At 39.3% G+C, this 20,771-nt stretch overlaps 1 protein-coding gene across 4 annotated transcripts in view; it reads right to left on the bottom strand.

The window, feature by feature from the left end:
* LOC128687835 (NFX1-type zinc finger-containing protein 1) overlaps window positions 1-20,771 on the bottom strand; it is a 772,006-nt gene that overhangs the window by 111,624 nt on the left and 639,611 nt on the right. For all 4 annotated transcript variants that reach the window (XM_070079951.1, XM_070080150.1, XM_070079996.1 and 1 more), the window contains one exon: window positions 14,844-15,064. In XM_070079951.1, coding sequence (XP_069936052.1) covers window positions 14,844-15,064 — 221 coding nt within the window. The remainder of the gene's footprint in view (window positions 1-14,843; window positions 15,065-20,771) is intronic.

Below are 20,771 nucleotides of genomic sequence, written 5' to 3'. Positions count from 1 at the left end.
AGGGGCCCAATACTGGACGTTGTTCTCGATTTTGATTTGGCATAGGAGAAGAAATACATTTCAGGGTGAAAAAGCTTACAGGAAGGGAGTTTGCATTTTCCTGTTGTCATATGGGCATGACATTTTCTAGGGTGGTCATAGTTGCATGTCCCATCTGTTTTTCCAGATTTCCCATGCCAGCAGATACCAAGTGCATAGTATGTGCACAGGCTTGGTTTCCGTTTGCCTTGGGTTTCTGTGACTGTATTCCCTGTTGGTGCATGTTTCCCTGTCTTATTCCTATCCTCCCTAGCACCAACAATGGAGCTCCCACCAGTTGTTTTTGGTAATTTATCCTCACTATTGCTATTGGAGTCCTCTTGTTTGCTATTTCCTGCGGTATTTCTAGTTTGCAATATTGGTTTTATCTTATCTTTGACTACACTTGTTTCCCTACTATGGCTCCTGTCCTCTATGAGGTCATTTATATGTATTCCTTCCTGCGTATAATTCCCGACTACCTGGACAAAATCTCCAGCTTCACCATTACTGTCTCCCAGGACAGTATCTCCAGCTTCACCATTTCTGTCTCCCAGGACAGCACCTCCAGCTTCACCATTACTGTCTCCCAGGACAGCACTATCAGCCCCACATTTACTGACTACCAGGACATCACCTCCAGCCTTACAGTTTGTGACTACATGGCCAGTATCAAGGGCAGTACCATTCAGCCCAGACTTTTTATGTTCCCATCTGTTGTAGAAAGCTTCCAGGTTTTCTATGAAAGCAGCTTTGATGTTATCCTCTTTTAATACCCTTGTGATTTTAGTCCACAGATTTTCCTCATTTGGGCATACCCAAAAACACTTCTCTGTTTTAATACTGCTTGTAGCTAGTTCTGGGATATCTGCACAAGGAGCGTGACACCAATTTCCACAAAAATGACAATTTATCCATGTGGAAGCCCGTTTGTTTGACTGACCACAGACTACACACAGCTTCATAATGATTTGAATGGTTGATTTACTGCAATTCTACTAGCAACCTCTTGAATATTATATTAATAACCTTAAATGAAGCTCTAGCTATTTGTATTTCTGTTTCTAACTCTTTTTGTATATTGGACAGCTTACCGTCACGTTCCTGATTTTTAATGTTTGTGTTTATAAGGGCGCCTACAAACCCATCCGTTTACAGTCTGCTTTATTGTCCAACGAAACTGTTTGAAACCAGTCCCGGGTTCGGACCAGTCAAGGGTTCGGACCAGTCAAGGGTTCGGACCAGTCGATCTGCTCTGATCAGTGGGTCACTTATTTAAAACATACTGGTCGGTGATTTGAGCTAACACATGAAGGATCTACTGGAAATTATCTACCCGAGTAATATGTGATTTGACTGATACAAAAGTATAACTTGCGTGTTGAAGAGCCGGTGATATCTGGCAGCTCCTACAATGACGTACAGTCGACCTCTTTGTTTATCAATCGCTGTATCTGGCTTTTCTATTTTTGTTTTTTCCGTCTCCACCACAATAGATGCTATATTATCATTATAGTTGACTGGTGCAAATTTTGGAGGAAGGACGCTTTTTCTGTAGTAATAATTGCTTCTCGTTGTGTATATTGCGACCGCTGGTAACTACAGGTTATATGAAATTCACAGTAACGTCTCGTATTTCAAGAAAAAGAAACTAATGAAAGTTACTCCACTCCACTAAGTACCATTATAATATTGGTTAGTTGCTACTACAACACTGTATTCTGCTATTCACTGGTATCACTAGATTATATGCGAGTACACTAGCAGGCCAGGAAGATTATTAAAAACAGCTGACCATGTTTCTTGTTTTGTTTTATGTATTTGTCCAGTTTTTATATACGTGATTTATGCTAGGATATGTCCATTCTTTTGTGTCTTATAAGTGTGTTCACCTTTGTGTTTTATAAGTCTGTTCACTTTATCTTGGCTCTCTTATTTTTTTTTTTGTTAGAATAATAGTCTTTGAGTCTTATAAGTGAATTATTTTTGGATATTTCATTTTTGTTTTGATGAATGTTTGGTTAATTATGCTCCAAACATCTTGCTCCTGGGGGATTTCAACTTAAGACATCTAAAATGGAGGAATGTAGAAAACAATGCTAGAGCAGAGCTAACCCAAAGAAGCAGCTCTGATGAAAATTTGCATGCACATGAGCTATTAAATCTCTGCACCAAATTCACCTTAAACCACCAAATAATAGACCCAACAAGATTGGAGCATACACTGGATCTCATCTTCACTACCAATGATGATCTGATATGAAATATTACCATATCAAAAACAATATACTCACATCACAATATAATAGAGGTACAGACATGTATGTGCAGGGCCCCAGACCAACAAAATGTGATCAGTCACAAGGAACCCTTCACCAAATTCAACTTCAATAACAAAAACATACAGTGAGTGAGACCAAGTCAACCATGTCCTAAATGAGATAAGCTGGGAAGATATCCTAAGCAACATGGATCCAAACCCCTGTCTAGAAAAAATTAGCACTGTGGCACTTGAAGTATGCTCAAAGCATATTCCCTTAAGAAAAAGGAAGAGAAGATGTATACTAGAGAAAGGCACTCCCTATATAGGTGAAGGCAAAGAATCAGAGAGTGGCTAAAAGAGGCCAATATATCTGTAATACGAAGGGAGACACTGGTCAGAGAAATAGCAAATATCGAACATAGATAAGATTTTCTTCGGATTTTTAACTCCAGAGGGTTAGCCACCCAAGATAACCCAAAAAAGTCAGTGCGTCATCAAGGACTGTCTAACTTATTTCCATTGGGATCCTCAATCTTGTCCCCCAAGATGCGACCCACACCAGTCGACTAACACCCAGGTACCTATTTGCTGCTAGGTGAACAGGACAACAGGTGTAAGGAAACACGTCGAAATGTCTCCACCCGCCGGGAATCGAACCCGGGCCCTTCGTGTGTGAAGCGGGAGCTTTAGCCACCAGGCCTTAAACTAAAGGAATCTTACAGGAGACATGAAATGCGGGAAAAACTAAAAGCCTTATATGAAACTGAAAGAAACCCAAATTATGCCAAATCTAAGTCAAGAACAACATCCAGTATTATGCCCCTACTTAGATGAGGTGGGTCTTATGCAGATGACAGCAAGGAAATGAGAGAGTTACTCAATTCCCAGTATAACTTAGGTTTTAGTGAGCTGCTAACCTGACTAAAAGTCAAAGATCTAAATGAATTTTTTATGACTGAGACTCAGAATTTGGTAGATTCAAACATATCATGACTTCAAAAATCCGATAAATGACATGCCCATGCACTCTGCCCCAGGCCCAGAGTCATGGAACTCCGTGTTCATCAAGAACTACAAGAAGCCCCTATCATGAGCTTTTAGCATTCTATGGAGAGGGAGCATGGATGCAAGGGTCATCCCACAGCTGCTAACAACTGATATCAGTGACCAAATCCTTACTACGTAAGTGTATGTTATTATGTCATTAGTGTACGTATGTTATTATGTCATTAGTGTATGTTATTATGTCATTAGTGTATGTTATGTCATTATTGAACTAATCCCTGTACTATCACCTCCTAGATAGTATTTTACTACTTCATTATCCCAGGTGTCCCACACAGTTCTTTGTGTGACCCAATTTATCGTATCTTCCCAGGATTTCCAATTCACAAATTATTATTTGTTAATAAGATACTTACTCTTTAATAATATCTGTATTACCATTTTCTTTCCTACTTAAGCACTGATAAAATTCTCTTATAATCATACCTTTTTTTTCCCTTTTCTCCCAAACTACTAGCTAGTATCAACTACCTCAAATAATATTCCTATAGTGATATTAATAGCTCAAACTTTATGCTATAAGACAAATCCTACTCTTAGATTATTCTTCATATCTTAGTGACTATATTGTTTACCTGGAGTTTACCTGGAGAGAGTTCCGGGGGTCAACGCCCCTGCGGCCTGGTCTGTGACCAGGCCTCCTGGTGGATCAGAGCCTGATCAACCAGGCTCTTACTGCTGGCTGCACACAATCCAACGTACGAGCCACGGCCCAGCTGGTCAGGTACCAACTTTAGGTGCTTGTCCAGTGCCAGCTTGAAGACTGCCAGGGGTCTATTGGTAATCCCCCTTATGTATGCTGGGAGGCAGTTGAACAGTCTCGGGCCCCTGACACTTATTGTATTGTTTCTTAACGTGCTAGTGACACCCCTGCTTTTCATTGTGGGAATGTTGCATCGTCAGCCAAGTCTTTTGCTTTCGTTGTGAGTGATTTTCGTGTGCAAGTTTGGTACTAGTCCCTCTAGGATTTTCCAGATGTATATAATCATGTATCTCTCCTGCCTGCGTTCCAGGGAATACAGGTTCAGGAACTTTAAGCGCTCCCAGTAATTGAAGTGTTTTATCTCCGTTATGCATGCTGTGAAGGTTCTCTGTACATTTTCTAGGTCAGCAATTTAAGCTGCCTTGAAAGGTGCTGTTAGTGTGTAGCAATATTCCAGCCTAGATAGAACAAGCGACCTGAAGAGTGTCATCATGGGCTTGGTATCCCTAGTTTTGAAGGCTCTTATTATCCATCCTGTCATTTTTCTAGCAGCTGCGATTTATTGTGTGTGTAATTAGTGTATATTCCACTTACATTATTGTTCAAGTTCCAAAACTTTCTTTTGCTAGCTAGTACCAACTACCTCATATTATTTTTACTTTTTATAGTACAATAAATTGCTCAACTTATTATATATTACAAATCAGATCTTACTCCCAAATCAATATTATATCATAGTGACTATCTGTCAATTTAACTTTGTTTACCATTACTTAATTTAGTCCTTTATATATTTTCTCCCTTATTTTAGCTTTATATAACTACCTTAGTTCATATATTCACAATTGTTAAAATAATCAAGGTGCTATTCTCAGGTGCTAAAGTGTAACAAGTTCACTATTTTGCCTTTATATTCCCTAGCTCATTTATTTGATTACCACTCTGTTTGTTCACCACAAATTATTTTAGTCCCTTTATATTGTCTCCTTTATTTTAGCTTTAAAGAACTACCTTAGCTCATTTTTTTTACATTTGTTAAAATAATTCAGGTGCTATTTTATAGCTTTAGAATATTTACTTTGTCTTATACTTAATTCTGACTATAGATTCACTATAACTCTTATGATTACAAGCATTGATCCTGATACCAACCTATTATTGAATGACTTAAATGAATCAAATAGTAACTGTAATTACTACACAGCAGAACAATCAAAGGCACTTCTCAGAGCCAACAACAACATAACTGTCTTTAACTACAATATCAGATCTTTAACCCTTTGAGGGTCGACAGGCCCTCTCAGAAACTCGTTCTCAGGGTCGGCCAAATTTAAAAAAAAAAAAAAAAAAAATTCTTATGAAAAGACAGAGAATCTTTTCCCGATCATAATGACACCAAAATTATGAGATTTGATGGAAAACTTACGGAATTATGCTGCCGCGAAGTTAACGGTCTCGGCGATGTTTACGCATCGGCGATTTTTCCCACTTTGAGCCTCATTGTCGGCCAATTGCACTGTACTAGTCGACAAAAAACATGAATATTTCGCTAGAACTACATTTTTTCTATTGAATGAGTGCAAGAAACCACCCATTTACCATTTTCAACTATCCAATACAGTGGTCAGAATTTAGCAATTTTGCCAATTTCACACAAATTTCAAAAAATGCCAATTTCCGGATAGGGTCCAGAACAAACAACAAATACATTCCTGGCAATAAAATGACATTTCCTCTGTTCATTAGTCACGTCTCAAGGCCCCTCTTACATTCTTTTGCTTTCCACTTTGAAATTTTATTCTCACGAAAAATAGAAGATTTACTGTTATGCAGATTACTGCATTAGTGTAAAAATGGTATAAATCATATTGGCGTACTTGCAAAAGAATGTTAGACTCACCAGTTGACGTGTATTGGACGCTTGGCATGATTTGTTTACTTTTGAACTTTGGTAAAAATCGAACATTTCTGCTATTTTGAGCTCAATTTCAAGGTACTTTTCATTGTAACACCAGTCAAAATCATCGCAATTTCTGTGATATGCCTTCCATTCTATAAAATGAGACCAAGAAAACTAGAATACAACAATAAATACTATACGAAAATACAGTGCAAAGTCGCTGTTTTATGCCAAAAAAATGGTCAAAGTTTTTTTTTCTCATTATGCACTGTGTGCTGCAGGATTTTTTTATACCATGCACACTGACCACATAGACCCATTCTTTCATATGGAGGCCTACCAGCCTTTTCCCGTGAGATTTGACGGCGCTAGAATTTATGCGTACTAGTACGTCAAAAACCCCTGCGCGTAAGACGTACTAGTATGTCCAAAACCCTCAAAGGGTTAAGCAAGCATTACGATGGCCTCATAGCATTACTAAATTCCCTGCATGCCAGTATATCCATCATTACTCTCACCGAAACCTGGTTAAAGCCTGATACTACAGATGTCTATGCCATTCCTGGTTACACAGCCATACACAACTGTAGGCCAGATCAACAAAGGGGTGGCACAGTTATATACTACTCAGACCAGCTAGAATGTATCACTAATACTTGCACAAGGGATGAACATGGGGAATATATAATAGCTAAATTTAAATCCAAATACTTACAAAATCCTCTCACAGTGATAAACATCCACAGAGTACCACAGTCTAACATTAGCCATTTTAGTAAAAACCTAGGAAGTATGATAACTGATGCACGCATGAACAAAGATCACTTACTACTCTCAGGTGACTTCAATATAAATCTCCTGCAAGACCAGGGCCCACATGTTACCGAATTCACAAACACAATGAGTAATTGCATGTTGCTACCAAAAATAACAGAACCTACAAGAGTTACAGAGACTAGTGTTTCCCTACTAGACCACATCTGGACCACCACCATATCCCCTTTAAAATCAGGTATAATCACAGACAATACCACAGACCACTACCCTATCTTCCTCATAACAAATCTTGGCAAATTACCCCAAGACACTACTAAAGTCACTTTCAGACTTCACAATGAGACAGCCATTAATAACTTCACAGCAGCAGTGACAAACACTGACTAGCACACTGAGCTAGAAATTTATACAGATATTGACGAATGTATTAATAATTTTCTAAAAAAGACCCAATACCTTTATAACAAGCACTGCCCTAAAAAAACTAAACAGATGACAGCTAAGAGACTGAACAGTCCCTGGCTAACACTCAGCATCCTCAAATCCATAAAAACAAAGCACCTATATGAAAAACAGTACAGAATGGGTCACATAACCAGAGACCAAACAAAACATTACTCGTCAGTCCTAACCAGTCTGATAAGAAGGGCTAAAAAATTGTATTATGAGAACAGATTATCCAACTTACGAGGTGATATAAAAAGACCTGGTAAACCCTATCAGAAATTCTAGGAATAAAAAAGATATCATGAAATAGCGAAATTAAATTAACAAAATCAGATGAACCCCAACTCCCACCATCTGAAACAGCAAACAGACTCTCCACTATAGGAAAAAACCTTGCCAATAAAATCCCAAGCTCAGATACCCCACCCAATGACTACTTCACTGGCAACTACCCGAACACACTCAACTGAAGTCTCCCTTTTTATCAACACACTAAAAAACAAGACAGGAGATTTAAATACCTTACCACCCTTTATATACAAAAAAGCATCACCAGTGCTATCACCAATCATTGCAACACTCTTTAACAAATCCATCGAATCCTCTACCTTCCCTACAGTTCTCAAAATAGCATGGGTCACACTGATTCATAAAGGAGGAGACCAAACAGACTTGAATAACTACAGGCTAATATCCAACTTACACCCTCTCTTTAAAATCTTCGAAAAATTAATCCATCAGCGAATCTATTCCTACCTCATCTCCCAAAATATACTCAACCCATATCAATTTGGGTTCAGGCCTAATAAAAATACTAATGATGCTATTATACACATGCTAGAACATATATACACTGCAATAGAGAAAAAAGAAGCCCCACTGGGGATCTTCATTGACTTACGTAAAGCTTTTGATACAGTTGACCATGACTTGCTCCATATAAAATTGTCACACTATGGTATAAGAGGGCACTTCCTCAACTACCTAAAGTCATATCTCAGCAACAGAAGCCAGTATATGTACACAAATGGGGCAAACTCTACCACACAGCCAATTACAGTTGGTGTCCCACAGGGAAGTGTCCTTGGCCCTCTTCTCTTTCTCATATACATAAATGACCTACCAAATGCAACGCAACTACTCAAACCCACACTATTTGCAGATGACACGACATACGTCTTCTCTCACCCGAGCCCAGTCATGCTAGCCAATACTGTAAATACCGAATTACAGAAAATATCTACCTGGATGAGGACTAACAAACTTACACTAAACATTGACAAAACCTACTTCATTCAGTTTGGTAACAGAGCTACAGATGTCCCTCTTAACATAACGATAAACGGATCACCTATCACAAAACTCACAGAGGGAAAATTCTTAGGAATCCACCTTGATAATAGACTCAAATTTCAAACACATATACAGCAAATTTCCAAGAAAATTTCCAAGACTGTAGGCATACTATTGAAGATATGGTACTTTGTTCCACAGTCAGCCCTCCTGGCCTTATATCACTCACTTATTTACCCCTATCTCACCTATCGAATTTGTGCATGGGGCTCAACAACAATAAACCATCTCAGACCATTAATTACCCAACAAAATGATAACAAATTCCCACTACAGGCAGAAAACTCCACCAATATTCAAAACCCTAAACCTACTCATCATACAAAACATCCATACTTATTACTGCACCTATTTACCTGGAGTTTACCTGGAGAGAGTTCCGGGGGTCAACGCCCCCGCGGCCCGGTCTGTGACCAGGCCTCCTGGTGGATCACAGCCTGATCAACCAGGCTGTTACTGCTGGCTGCATGTAATCCAATGTATGAGCCACAGCCCGGCTGGTCAGGTACCGACTATTACATATATAGAACACTTATCTCGGATATAAACCCTCCCATCAAACGCCTCCTTACCAGCCTCAACAGAACACATGACCATAACACAAGGCACAGATCACTCTTTGATGTTCCTCATGTCCATCTCACGCTATGCAAAAACTCAATGCACATAAAAGGCCCTAAAATCTGGAATTCATTACCTGTAAATATAAATGAAACACTGTCTGTTTATAAATTCAAGTCTCTTCTCAAAAATCACTTACTCACCCACAACTAAATAAATACTGAATAATTGTATCTTAAAAATTGTATCTCATAAATGTTTCTCATAATTGTATCTCATAAATGTTTAACCTAATACCCAATCAAACTTTGTTATTTTTTAATTACATTACCTAACAGAATACTCCATTCTACTGAATGCACAGCAATACAGTAAATGACCATATGACCTGTCTTTGTAATACTCATTTGCATTTCATTGTTATCTGTTTACAATAATGTTTTATCACAGAATATATCACTGCTTAGTTAATCTTAAGTTAATTTTAAGCCTGCCCATAATGCTCTGCATTCAAATTCAAATTCAATTCAAAGTTTATTCTCTATAAGGATTACAATGCTGAGTTTACAGAAATTTGGTTATTGTGTGGTTTACATGTAGTAAAATTGTGATTACAGAGTGTACCACTAGAACGCTTAGCATGGCTAGGCATTTCGGGCAGACTTAGTTTTATTCTTAATTGTAAAATATTACAAATTATGAGGTAAGTTGGTATTATGGCTAAGTGACTAAATACTAGTTTGTGAGTTTAGCAATGTGAATGCTTTTGTTTTGGCACAGTACATAGTTTCAGTATTGGAGTATCACAGGATTCATTATTTTAAGATTGAGATTAATATTTCTGTTTATGGTCAAATGAGTGAGTGAGTGTAAGTGTGAACCACCAGGTGGTATTCGTGTAGTTAGTTGACGGGGTGTATCAGGGAGATAAGATGTTTTCTAATGGTAGTTTTGAAGGTGATGAATGTGTCTGCAGTTCTAGAGTTCCCAGGTAGGGTATTCCAGATTTTAGGGCCTTTGACATACATTGAATTTTTGTAAAGGTTTAGTCGGACACGGGGAATGTCGTAGAGATGTTTGTGTCTGGTGTTATGCCTGTGGGTTCTGTCACAACTATCAAGAAAGCATTTTAGGTCAAGGTTGATATTAGAGTTTAAGGCCCTGTAGATGTAGATTGCACAGTAGTAAGTGTGGATGTACTGAACTGGGAGTAAGTTTAGGTCTATGAAGAGTGGGGGGGTGTGTTGCCAGGGATGGGATTTAGTGATTATTCTTACTGCAGCTTTTTGTTGGGTTATTATTGGCTTTAGGTGTGTTGCTGCAGTTGATCCCCAAGCACAAATAGCATAGGTGAGGTATGGATAAATAAGTGAGTGGTATAGTGTGAGAAGGGCATTTTGCGGCACGTAGTATCGTATCTTGGAGAGGATCCCAACCGTTTGGGATACTTTTTTGGTTATATGCTGGATATGGGTGCTGAAATTCAGGTTGTTGTCAAGGTATAAGCCTAGGAATTTGCCCCCATTATTTCTGGTAATTAGAGTGTTGTCAATCTTAATGTTAATTTGTGCATCTCCTGCTCTGCTACCAAACATAATATAGTAGGTTTTGTCAGTGTTAAGCATAAGTTTTTTGGCTGTTATCCAAGTTGATATTTTAATCAGCTCCTCATTCACAATGGTGTTGAGGGTGGCAAGATTAGGGTGAGAGATGACATAAGTCGTGTCATCAGCAAAGAGAATGGGTTTCAGGTGTTGGGATATGTTTGGAAGGTCATTGATGTATATGAGGAAGAGCAGGGGACCAAGGACACTTCCCTGCGGAACTCCAGTATCAAGTGGCCGTGTTGCTGATGCTGTGTCTTTAATGGTGACGTACTGATACCTATTAGTAATGTAAGATTTGAAATAAGCAAGCGCATGGCCTCTTATACATAAGAACATAAGAACATAAGAAAGGAGGAACACTGCAGCAGGCCTGTTGGCCCATACTAGGCAGGTCCTTTACAATTCATCCCACTAACAAACATTTGACCAACCCAATTTTCAATGCCACCCAAGAAACAAGCTCCAATGTGCAAGTCCCTCTCAAATCCAACCCCTCCCACTCATGTACTTATCCAACCTAAATTTGAAACTACCCAAAGTCCTAGCCTCAATAACCCAACTAGGTAGACTGTTCCACTCATCAACTACCCTATTTCCAAACCAATACTTTCCTATGTCCTTTCTAAATCTAAACTTATCTAATTTAAATCCATTACTGCGGGTTCTCTCTTGGAGAGATATCCTCAAGACCTTGTTAATATCCCCTTTATTAATACCTATCTTCCACTTATACACTTCGATCAGGTCTCCCCTCATTCTTCGTCTAACAAGTGAATGTAACTTAAGAGTCTTCAATCTTTCTTCATAAGGAAGATTTCTAATACTATGTATTAATTTAGTCATCCTACGCTGAATGTTTTCTAACGAATTTATGTCCATTCTGTAATATGGAGACCAGAATTGAGCTGCATAATCTAGGTGAGGCCTTACTAATGATGTATAAAGCTGCAGTATGACCTCTGGACTTCTGTTGCTTACACTTCTTGATATAAATCCCAGTAATCTATTTGCCTTATTACGTACGCTTAGGCATTGCTGTCTTGGTTTAAGGTTGCTGCTAACCATAACCCCCAAGTCCTTTTCGCAATCTGTATGGCTAAGTTCTACATTATTTAAATTATAAGTGCTAGGGTTATGGACACTCCCGAGCTTCAGAACCTTGCATTTATCTACATTGTACTGCATCTGCCACTTTTCTGACCAAGAGTAGAGTTTGTCTAAATCCTCCTGAAGTTCCCTAACATCTACGTTTGAATCAATTATCCTACCTATCTTCGTGTCATCGGCGAATTTGCTCATATCACTAGTAATTCCTTCATCAAGATCATTGATATATATTATAAACAACAACGGGCCCAAGACTGATCCCTGTGGAACGCCACTTGTTACTGATCCCCACTTGGATTTAACCCCATTTATGGACACTCTCTGCTTCCTGTCTGTGAGCCATGATTCGATCCACGAGAGCACCCTCCCATGTTTGTGGAGTAGGATGTCGTGGTCTACTGTGTCAAAAGCTTTTCTTAGGTCAATAAAAATTCCTAGTGGATATTCCTTATTTTCCAATGCTGTGTAAAGCAGATCTAGCATTTTTATTATTGCATCATTAGTGCTTTTATTTTTCCTGAATCCAAATTGGCAGGGGTTGAGTATGTTTTGAGCCGTTATAAATGAATACAGTCTCCTGTGCACGAGTTTCTCAAAGATTTTGGATAGCAATGGTAAGTTAGATATTGGCCTATAGTTATTTAAGTCTGTAGGGTCACCACCTTTATGTATTGGTGTAACCCTTGCCATCTTGAGTAGTTTCGGGAAGGTGCTAGTCTCTAGTGACTTGTTAAAAAGTAATGAAATAGCATGCGAAAGGACATGGGCCGCTCGCTTGTACAGTAATGGTGGGACATGAGACAGATTCCCCGAGTTATTTTTAAGTGACTTTATAATCTCAGTGACTTCCGTGGGCTCAGTTGGTGCAAGATAGAAGGAATTAGGGAAATTCCCATCTAGGTAGTCCCCGGCATGGGCATTGGTATGTGGGATTTTACTGGCGAGATTAGATCCTATGGTTGAGAAGAAGTCGTTTATCTTGTTAGCTGTGTCAGTGGGATGTAGTGGTGTTTCATTAGGTTTAGTTAGGACAATATTCTTGGTTTTTCTCAGTTTGTGGGTCCCTAGAATCTGAGAGAGTGTTTTCCAGGTCTTTTTTATATCTCCTCTAGTGTCTGTGAATCTGCTGGAGTAGTATAGTTGTTTGGCTTTCTTTATTACTTTGGTGAGAGCTGATGAATAGTGTTTAAGAATATCTTTGTGTATTAAGCCCTGTCTATATTGCTTTGGCATGTTGCACTTAACTGAATTCATTTGTACTACTCTATATCATGTTCAAATTAATAAATAAATAACAACAGACACAGCCCCACTCCACGAAGGGGGCAGTAAAGCAATAGCTAAGAACTACAGACCAACAGCACTAACATCCCATATAATAAAAATCTTTCATAGGGTTCTAAGAAGCAAGACTGCCACTCATCTTGATACCCATCAATTACACAACCCAGGGCAACATGGGTTTAGAGCAGGTCGCTCCTGCCTGTTCCAACTACTGGACCACTATGACAAAGTCCTGGATGCTCTAGAAGACAAACAAAACATAGATGTAGTATACACAGACTTTGCAAAAGCCTTCGACAGGTGTGACCATGGTGTAATAGCACACAAAATGTATGATAAAGGAATAACAGGAAAAGTTGGTAGATGGATCTATGATTTCCTAACAAATGGAACACAAAGAGCAGCAGTAAACAGAGTAAAGTCTGAAACAGCTACTCTGTAAAGCTCTGTTCTACAAGGCACAGTACTCGCCCCCCATCCTGTTCCTCATCCTCATATCTGACATAGACAGGGATGTAAGTCACAACACCGTGTCTTCCTTTGCAGATGACACCCGAATTTGCTTGACAGTGTCCTCCATTGAAGACACTGTAAAACTCCAGGCGGCATCTACCAAATCTCTAAATGGGCAGCAGAAAACATTATGAAGTTCGATGAAGAGACATTTCAACTACTCAGACATAGAAAATTGAGGAAATTAAAACTGTATCAGGTATACAGCAAATTCTAACCACACAATAGAGCAAAAAACTAATGTGAAGGACCTGGAAGTGATAATGTCAGAGGATCTCACTTTCAAAAACCACAACAATGTATCTACCTCATCTGCTAGAAAAATGATAGGATGGATAATGAGAACCTTCAAAACTAGGGACACCAATCCATGATGATTCTGGTTGCCTGGTGGCTAATGCTCTCGCTTCACACGGCGAGGGCCTGGGTTCGATTCCCAGCCAGAGTAGAAACAATGGGCGTGTTTCTTTCCACCTGTTGTCTATGTTCCCCATCAGTAAAATGGGTACCTGGGTGTTAGTCGACTGGTGTGGGTCGCATCCTGGGACACTGATCTAATTTGCCCGACATGCACAGCATAACAAGGGCTTTCTATATAGTAGTATGTCATTGTTGTCAGCTAGGACTGTATACCATGTACATGTACTTGTAGTAAATAAAGATATTATTATTATTATTATTAAATTGCTTGTTCTCTCTAGGCTGGAATACTGCTGTACACTAACTGACCCCCTTCAAGGCAGGCAAAATTGCTGACCTGGAGAATGTACAGAGAACTTTCATGGCATACTTAAGTATGGTAAAGCACCTAAATTACTAGCAATGGTTGAAGTCCCTTGATTTGTATTCTCTGGAATGCAGGCAAGAGAGATACATGATAATATACACTTCGAAAATCCTAGAGGGATAATTACCAAACTTGCACATGAAAATCACTCCCTACGAAAGCAAGACTTGGCAGGAGATGCAACATTCCCCCAGTGAAAAGCAGGGGTGCCACAAGTACACTAAGAGACAACACAGTAAGTGTCAGGGGCCCAAGACTGTTCAGCTGCCTCCCAGCATACATAAGAGGGATTACCAGTAGACCCCTGGCTGTCTTCAAGAAGGTGCTGGACAGACACCTACTAGTTCTTACATTGGTTGATCAGACCCTGATCCACCACGAGACCTGGTCTCAGACAGGGCCTCGTATACTCAAAGCATACCTCATAGAAGATAGAACTAAAGTTGCTTCTTTCTTACCTTGCATCATGATCTTCTTCAAAACCCAACAACACAAACTCTTTAAGCTCATCTACATTGCAGATGCGACACAGTGGAGGACAAGGGTCACCACAGAACCCAACACATGGGTGGCTACACTGTAGCTTCTTAGGACAAGGTTTATCACATGGCTCTCTTGAACACATTTCACCACAAAGCTTCTCACACATCAGGTGGCTGCATTTCCAATTGCAAAACATCTGGAAAAATATTTTAAATATTAGAAATATGGATGGAAAGAAAGTGTATAACATTGTGGCCCTGCTCTGAAACAATTTAAATTTAAAGTGAAATCTTGATATAACAGACTAACAGGGATGGAGGGTGTCTGATACTGCTGGCTATCATTTGTTTACAAATTACTTTGATGGCTGGTTAGGGAGATGCTACTGAACACTGTAACTTGTCAAACAGTGCAGAGAGGGTGTGAGGAAGGAAAAGCGAGAATGGAGGATAGGGTGAGTGGTGGGTGGACATTAGAGAGAGTGGATATGAGAGGGGTGTGAGGGTGGGTGGGTGTACTCATCTAATTGTACTCACCTAATTGTGGTTGCAGGGGTCGAGACTCAGCTCCTGGCCCCACCTCTTCACTGATCACTACTAGGTCCTCTCTTTCCCTGCTCCATGAGCTTTATCATACCTCGTCTTAAAGCTAAGTATGGTTCCTGCCTCCACTACATCACTTGCTAGACTATTCCACTTCCTGACAACTCAATGACTGAAGAAATACTTCCTAACATCCCTTTGACTCATCTGAGTCTTCAACTTCCAATTGTGATCCCTTGTTTGTGTGTCCACTCTCTGAAACATCCTGTCTCTGTCCACCTTATCTATTCCACGCAGCATTTTGTATGTCGTTATCATGTCTCCCCTAACCCTACTGTTCTCCAGCGTCATCAGGTCAATTTCTCTTAACCTTACTTCATAGGACATTCCCCTTAGCTCTGGAACTAGCCTTGCTGCAAACCTTTGCACCTTCTCTAATTTCTTGAAGTGCTTGGTCAGGTGTGGGTTCCAAGCTGGTGCTGCATACTCCAGAATGGGCCTGATGTACATGGTGTACAGTGTCTTGAACGATTCCTTACCAAGGTATCGGAACACTATTCTCAGGTTTGCCAGGCACCCATATGCTGCAGCAGTTATCTGGTTGATGTGTGCTTCCGGAAACATGCTTGGTGTTATACTCACCCCAAGAGGGTAGGCGAGAGTGAGGGGTGCACATGAGAGAGAGTAGATGGGAGTGAGGGGTTGGTATGAGAGAGGGCATGTGGGAGTGAGGGGTAGGTTGGAAGGTGTGTGGGTATGTGTAAAGGTGGGTGGGTAAAGGGTTGGAATGTGAGGAGAGTGAGGATGGAGATAGTAGTCCTGGTATTGAAGAAACATGTACACATCTAGACATAAAAGACCCAGAAATACAAAATAGCACTACTACTGGAGATGAAAAAAGAGGTTGATGCTTCAGGGAATGTTGTTGATACATTACTAGTAATAATTGGTGGTGGTATTGATGCTGGTACATGTGCTGCAGATAGTGGTGGGGGTCAGGAAAAACTGCACCAGTAGGGACACTAGTCATAAAAAAATCTTGGCAAATAGAAATTAAATCTGTACAGATTCTATCCCATGGGTATCTGTAAGCATGGAATATCTGGAAAACCAGGTGGGACATACAACTCTGACAATCCCAAAAAAATGCCACGACCTCATAGCCAAAGGTGTATGCAATTCCTCTTGTAACTATTTCACCATGAAATGTGCTATTCATCAGTCCGTGAAAGACAATGGTACAACACATACTGTCAGACACACCATTTAAAGGGGATCATAATATACAGAAGACAGAAACCCTGAGAAACAAACCAAGGTAGCTACAACCAGTCAAGAGAAAGAAATTTTTTAGTGCCAGAAAGAAAAAATAACACTGGCAGGAAATGACAGAAATATTACACCGCCTCGGATCACTACTGGAGTGGAAGCAAAGTCAATGCCCTCCCCCCACTCCATAACAGAAATTGGTGCCAGCAAATAAAGCCCCCTTAAATATGACATCAATACGACAACATTTGTACAGTAGACCGTCACTTAGCATGGCAGTTACACTCCTGAAAATGCCATGTTAGGTAAAATCATGACAGATGAACTTTAGAACTTAAGGGAAAAATAGGATTACGTTCCTGGGAGCCCCCAAAAAGCCAAACAACTTTTTTTTTAGGCCTAAACATCTTACAAAAATAAAAGTGAATATGTAGTTGTAGTTCATTGTTGTGATGTATTATGTTGTTTTTACTGCTTAAAACTACAACTGTAACAGAAATAATAGTATTTCTTACCTTAAATTGTGGGTGCTGGTGGTTGCGGATGATTTTGAAGAGAGTGGAGAGTTATTCTGTGGCCCTACTGGGTAGAGGTGGATGGTAGAGGATCTGGTACTGAAGTCAATGGTTGTACTGGAGTGCCTAACTATAAGTCATTCAGTCAGTCAAGTCATTCAGTAAGTCAGTGAAGTCACTCAGTAAGTCAAGTCATTCAGTAAGTCAGTGAAGTCACTCAGTAAGTCAGTCAAGTCACTCAGTAAGTCAGTCAAGTCATTCAGTAAGTCAGACAAGTCATTTAGTAAGTCAGTCAAGTCATTCAGTAAGTCAGTCAAGTCGTTCAGTAAGTCATTCAGTCAGTCAAGTCACTCATTAAGTCAGTGAAGTCATTCAGTAAGTCAGTCAAGTCACTCAGTAAGTCAGTCAAGTCACTCAGTAAGTCATTCAGTCAGTCGTCACTCATTAAGTCAGTGAAATCACTCAGTAAGTCACTCAGTAAGTCAGTCAAGTCACTCAGTAAGTCAAGTCAGTCAGTAAGTCAGTCAAGTCACTCAGTAAGTCAAGTCAGTCAGTAAGTCAGTCAAGTCACTCAGTAAGTCAGTCAAGTCACTCTTTCATGTCTAGGCGACTCAAGCCTAATGTGCCAAATTTGAAGGAATGAAAAATAAAACGTTGATCTACGTTCGGAGCACTACGCATGCAAATGTAGATCTACGTTTGGACAGTTTAAGGGTTAAAATCACTAAGATTCTCTCTTCTCTTGACGCCATATAATAATCTCTTGGGCGCATTAAATATCGTATATTACGTTAATATAGAGATTTCCATTAATCTATCTATATTTTTTTCAAAATTATGTAATAAACATCCTACATAACATATAAACATGATACATACACCCACAGTATAAAAATTGACATAAATATGAGATTTGTTTACCTAGCGGTCTGTAGGAGTGTCGGGAGAATTACGTTTTCTCTACTCAAACACCAGTTACTTAACTGTAGAAAAATATTCCTTTTGTATGCCTTCACTCTATAGCTATTCACAACCCTTGTTGGTTTAGCACTTCTTTTTTATTATGACACTCTAAAAATGGTGTGTTGCATGAGAATGGTAGTGTTGCTGTTTATTTATTCTGTACTAACTTGTCATGGCATCATTCCTTCTAAAAATGATGTTACATGAGAATGGTCTTTATTCATTCTACTGTACCACTGTGGAAAGAACTTGTACACAATGTAAGGTGTTTGTATGAACGTGTATCAACCATAACCAGATGCGTTTGTTTACATAATACTCTGCGGCTCTGTCTTCTTACTTGTTCTCTCTCTCGTTTATTCATTTTTATCTTGTTTACTCACATTAAAACTACAAATATTTTAAGGTAAGTAATGAATGTACCGTATATGCATTTTATCGCTCTAGGGCGCTTTAAATGTTGTAGTTGGTGGAGTGGCCAGGCGGGCTACCCTACCTCCCACACTTGACTTTTCACCTCTCACCCTACATTAAGACCATTAAGATTACAAATATTTTAAGGTAAGTAATGACTGTACTGTATATGCATTTTAGCACTCTAGGGAACTTCAAGCATCATAGTACATACATGTATATTATGTGTGGGTGGGGTGGCCAGTAGGGCTACCATACCTACCACACCTAACTTTTTACAATAAATACTGCTCACCTTTTGCTCACCATTTAACATGAGTTTATTTGGAACGATACGGGTATAGCATGATTGAAGAATTGTGGCACAATTTAATGTAACACTTCATAAAATTAATTTAACGCGGTTCGCAGGAGGGGAAAAAATTTTGAGCGAGCAGTCACCCGCAGGATTGGAAGTTGGTTACACCATTTGAGTCAATGCCATCCCCCACCACCCTCACACACCCACCCAGACTTCAGTTCAATTCATACATGTGTAGGACGATGATACTTGGGAAGCTCGCTGTGTTTATTTACATATGTATTTTCATTGCCATTTGTTAAATCTGCCTAGCAATCATGGCAACCAGTAAGCATACAAGTGTTCCTGCAAGTGACAAGAAAAGGTAGAAGCGTTCAAGTCTAGGAATTATGAAGAAAATCGAGATATTAGATAAGTTTAAGAGTGGCTCGTGTGTGGTGGATATAGTGAGGGCCTATGGCCTTAATGAAGCATCAGTTTGTACAATTAAAAAGAACGAGGCGAATATACGAGCTTGTGTAATGAATAACCCAAGATGTCATCTCTTGAAAAGAATGACACGTAGGTCCCAACAAGTAAATAAAACAGAAAATTGTTGCTCGAGTGGATCAAACAAAAGACAAAGAAAGGTGCACCACTTAATTTCATCTTAATTAGAGAAAAAGCCTTACAGTTGTTGAAAGCAGTGTATGATAAGGAAGGAAGGCCTGAAGAAGTGTGTGTGTTTAACACAGGCTGGTTCTACAACTTTAAGTTGCATAATAAGCTACATAAGATTAGGTTTTCTGGTGAAAGTGTAAGTAAGTAAGTAAGTAAGATTATTCAGGTATACACAAAAACAGTTACATATAATTATCATACATAGCAGCATATGTGTAGAGAACCTAGAATAACCCAAAAAAGTCAGACAGAGTGACTTATTTCCATTGGGGTCTTTTACCTTATTATTATAATATAAATATAATATAAAGTGCTTCAGTTGATCATTCAGCAGCAAGTAATTTCCCTGCTGAATTGCAGGAAATTATTTCTGAGGGTGGCTACGAGCCACTTTAAGTGTTTAATGCTGATGAGACAAATGTTTTTTGGAAGAAAATGCCAACATGATCTTAAATCAGTCAGCAAGAGAAAAGTGCATCAAGTTTCAAGACAGCAAAAGATCGCTTCACATTGCTCCTTTGTGGTAATGCATCAGGTGATTTCAAGTGTAAGACCATAGTTATTTACCACTCTAAGAATTCTCGTGCTTTGAAAGGTGTACAGTGGACCCCCGCTTAACGATCACCTCCAAATGCGACCAATTATGTAAGTGTATTTATGTAAGTGCGTTTGTACACCAATTATGTAAGTGTATTTATGTAAGTGCGTTTGTACGTGTATGTTTGGGGGTCTGAAATGGACTAATCTACTTCACAATATTCCTTATGGGAAAAAATTCGGTCAGTAATGGCACCTGAACATACTACTGGAATGAAAAAAGTTCGTTAACCGGGGGTCCACTGTACTTAAAAACACCTTACCAGTATTCTGGAGGTCAAACCAGTCAGCATGGATGACAGAAGAAATATTTATTGACTAGTTTAAGCATCGCTTTATTCCTGGTCAAGTTTTATCCGCACAACAAGAACCTTGCATTCAAGGCTTTCTACATTCTCGATAATTCCCATATTCATCCACAAGCTTTGCTGGATGTGACCCCACATGTAAAAGTTGTACTTTTACCTCTAAATACAACATCTCTAATTCAACCACTGGACTGGGGAGTTATTAAGCCATTCAAGTGTAACTACACAAAAAAAGGTTATGAAAAAACTAGTTGCATCAATGGACTCTGACTCCAACTTGGCAGTACCAAGCTTCTGGATTAAATTTAACATTGAAGATGCTATCAACTATGCT

This window comes from Cherax quadricarinatus, chromosome 1, assembly GCF_038502225.1.
Source record: "Cherax quadricarinatus isolate ZL_2023a chromosome 1, ASM3850222v1, whole genome shotgun sequence".
NCBI classification, from domain to species: Eukaryota; Metazoa; Arthropoda; class Malacostraca; order Decapoda; family Parastacidae; genus Cherax; species Cherax quadricarinatus.
This window is presented reverse-complemented; position numbering and strand designations above follow the sequence as displayed.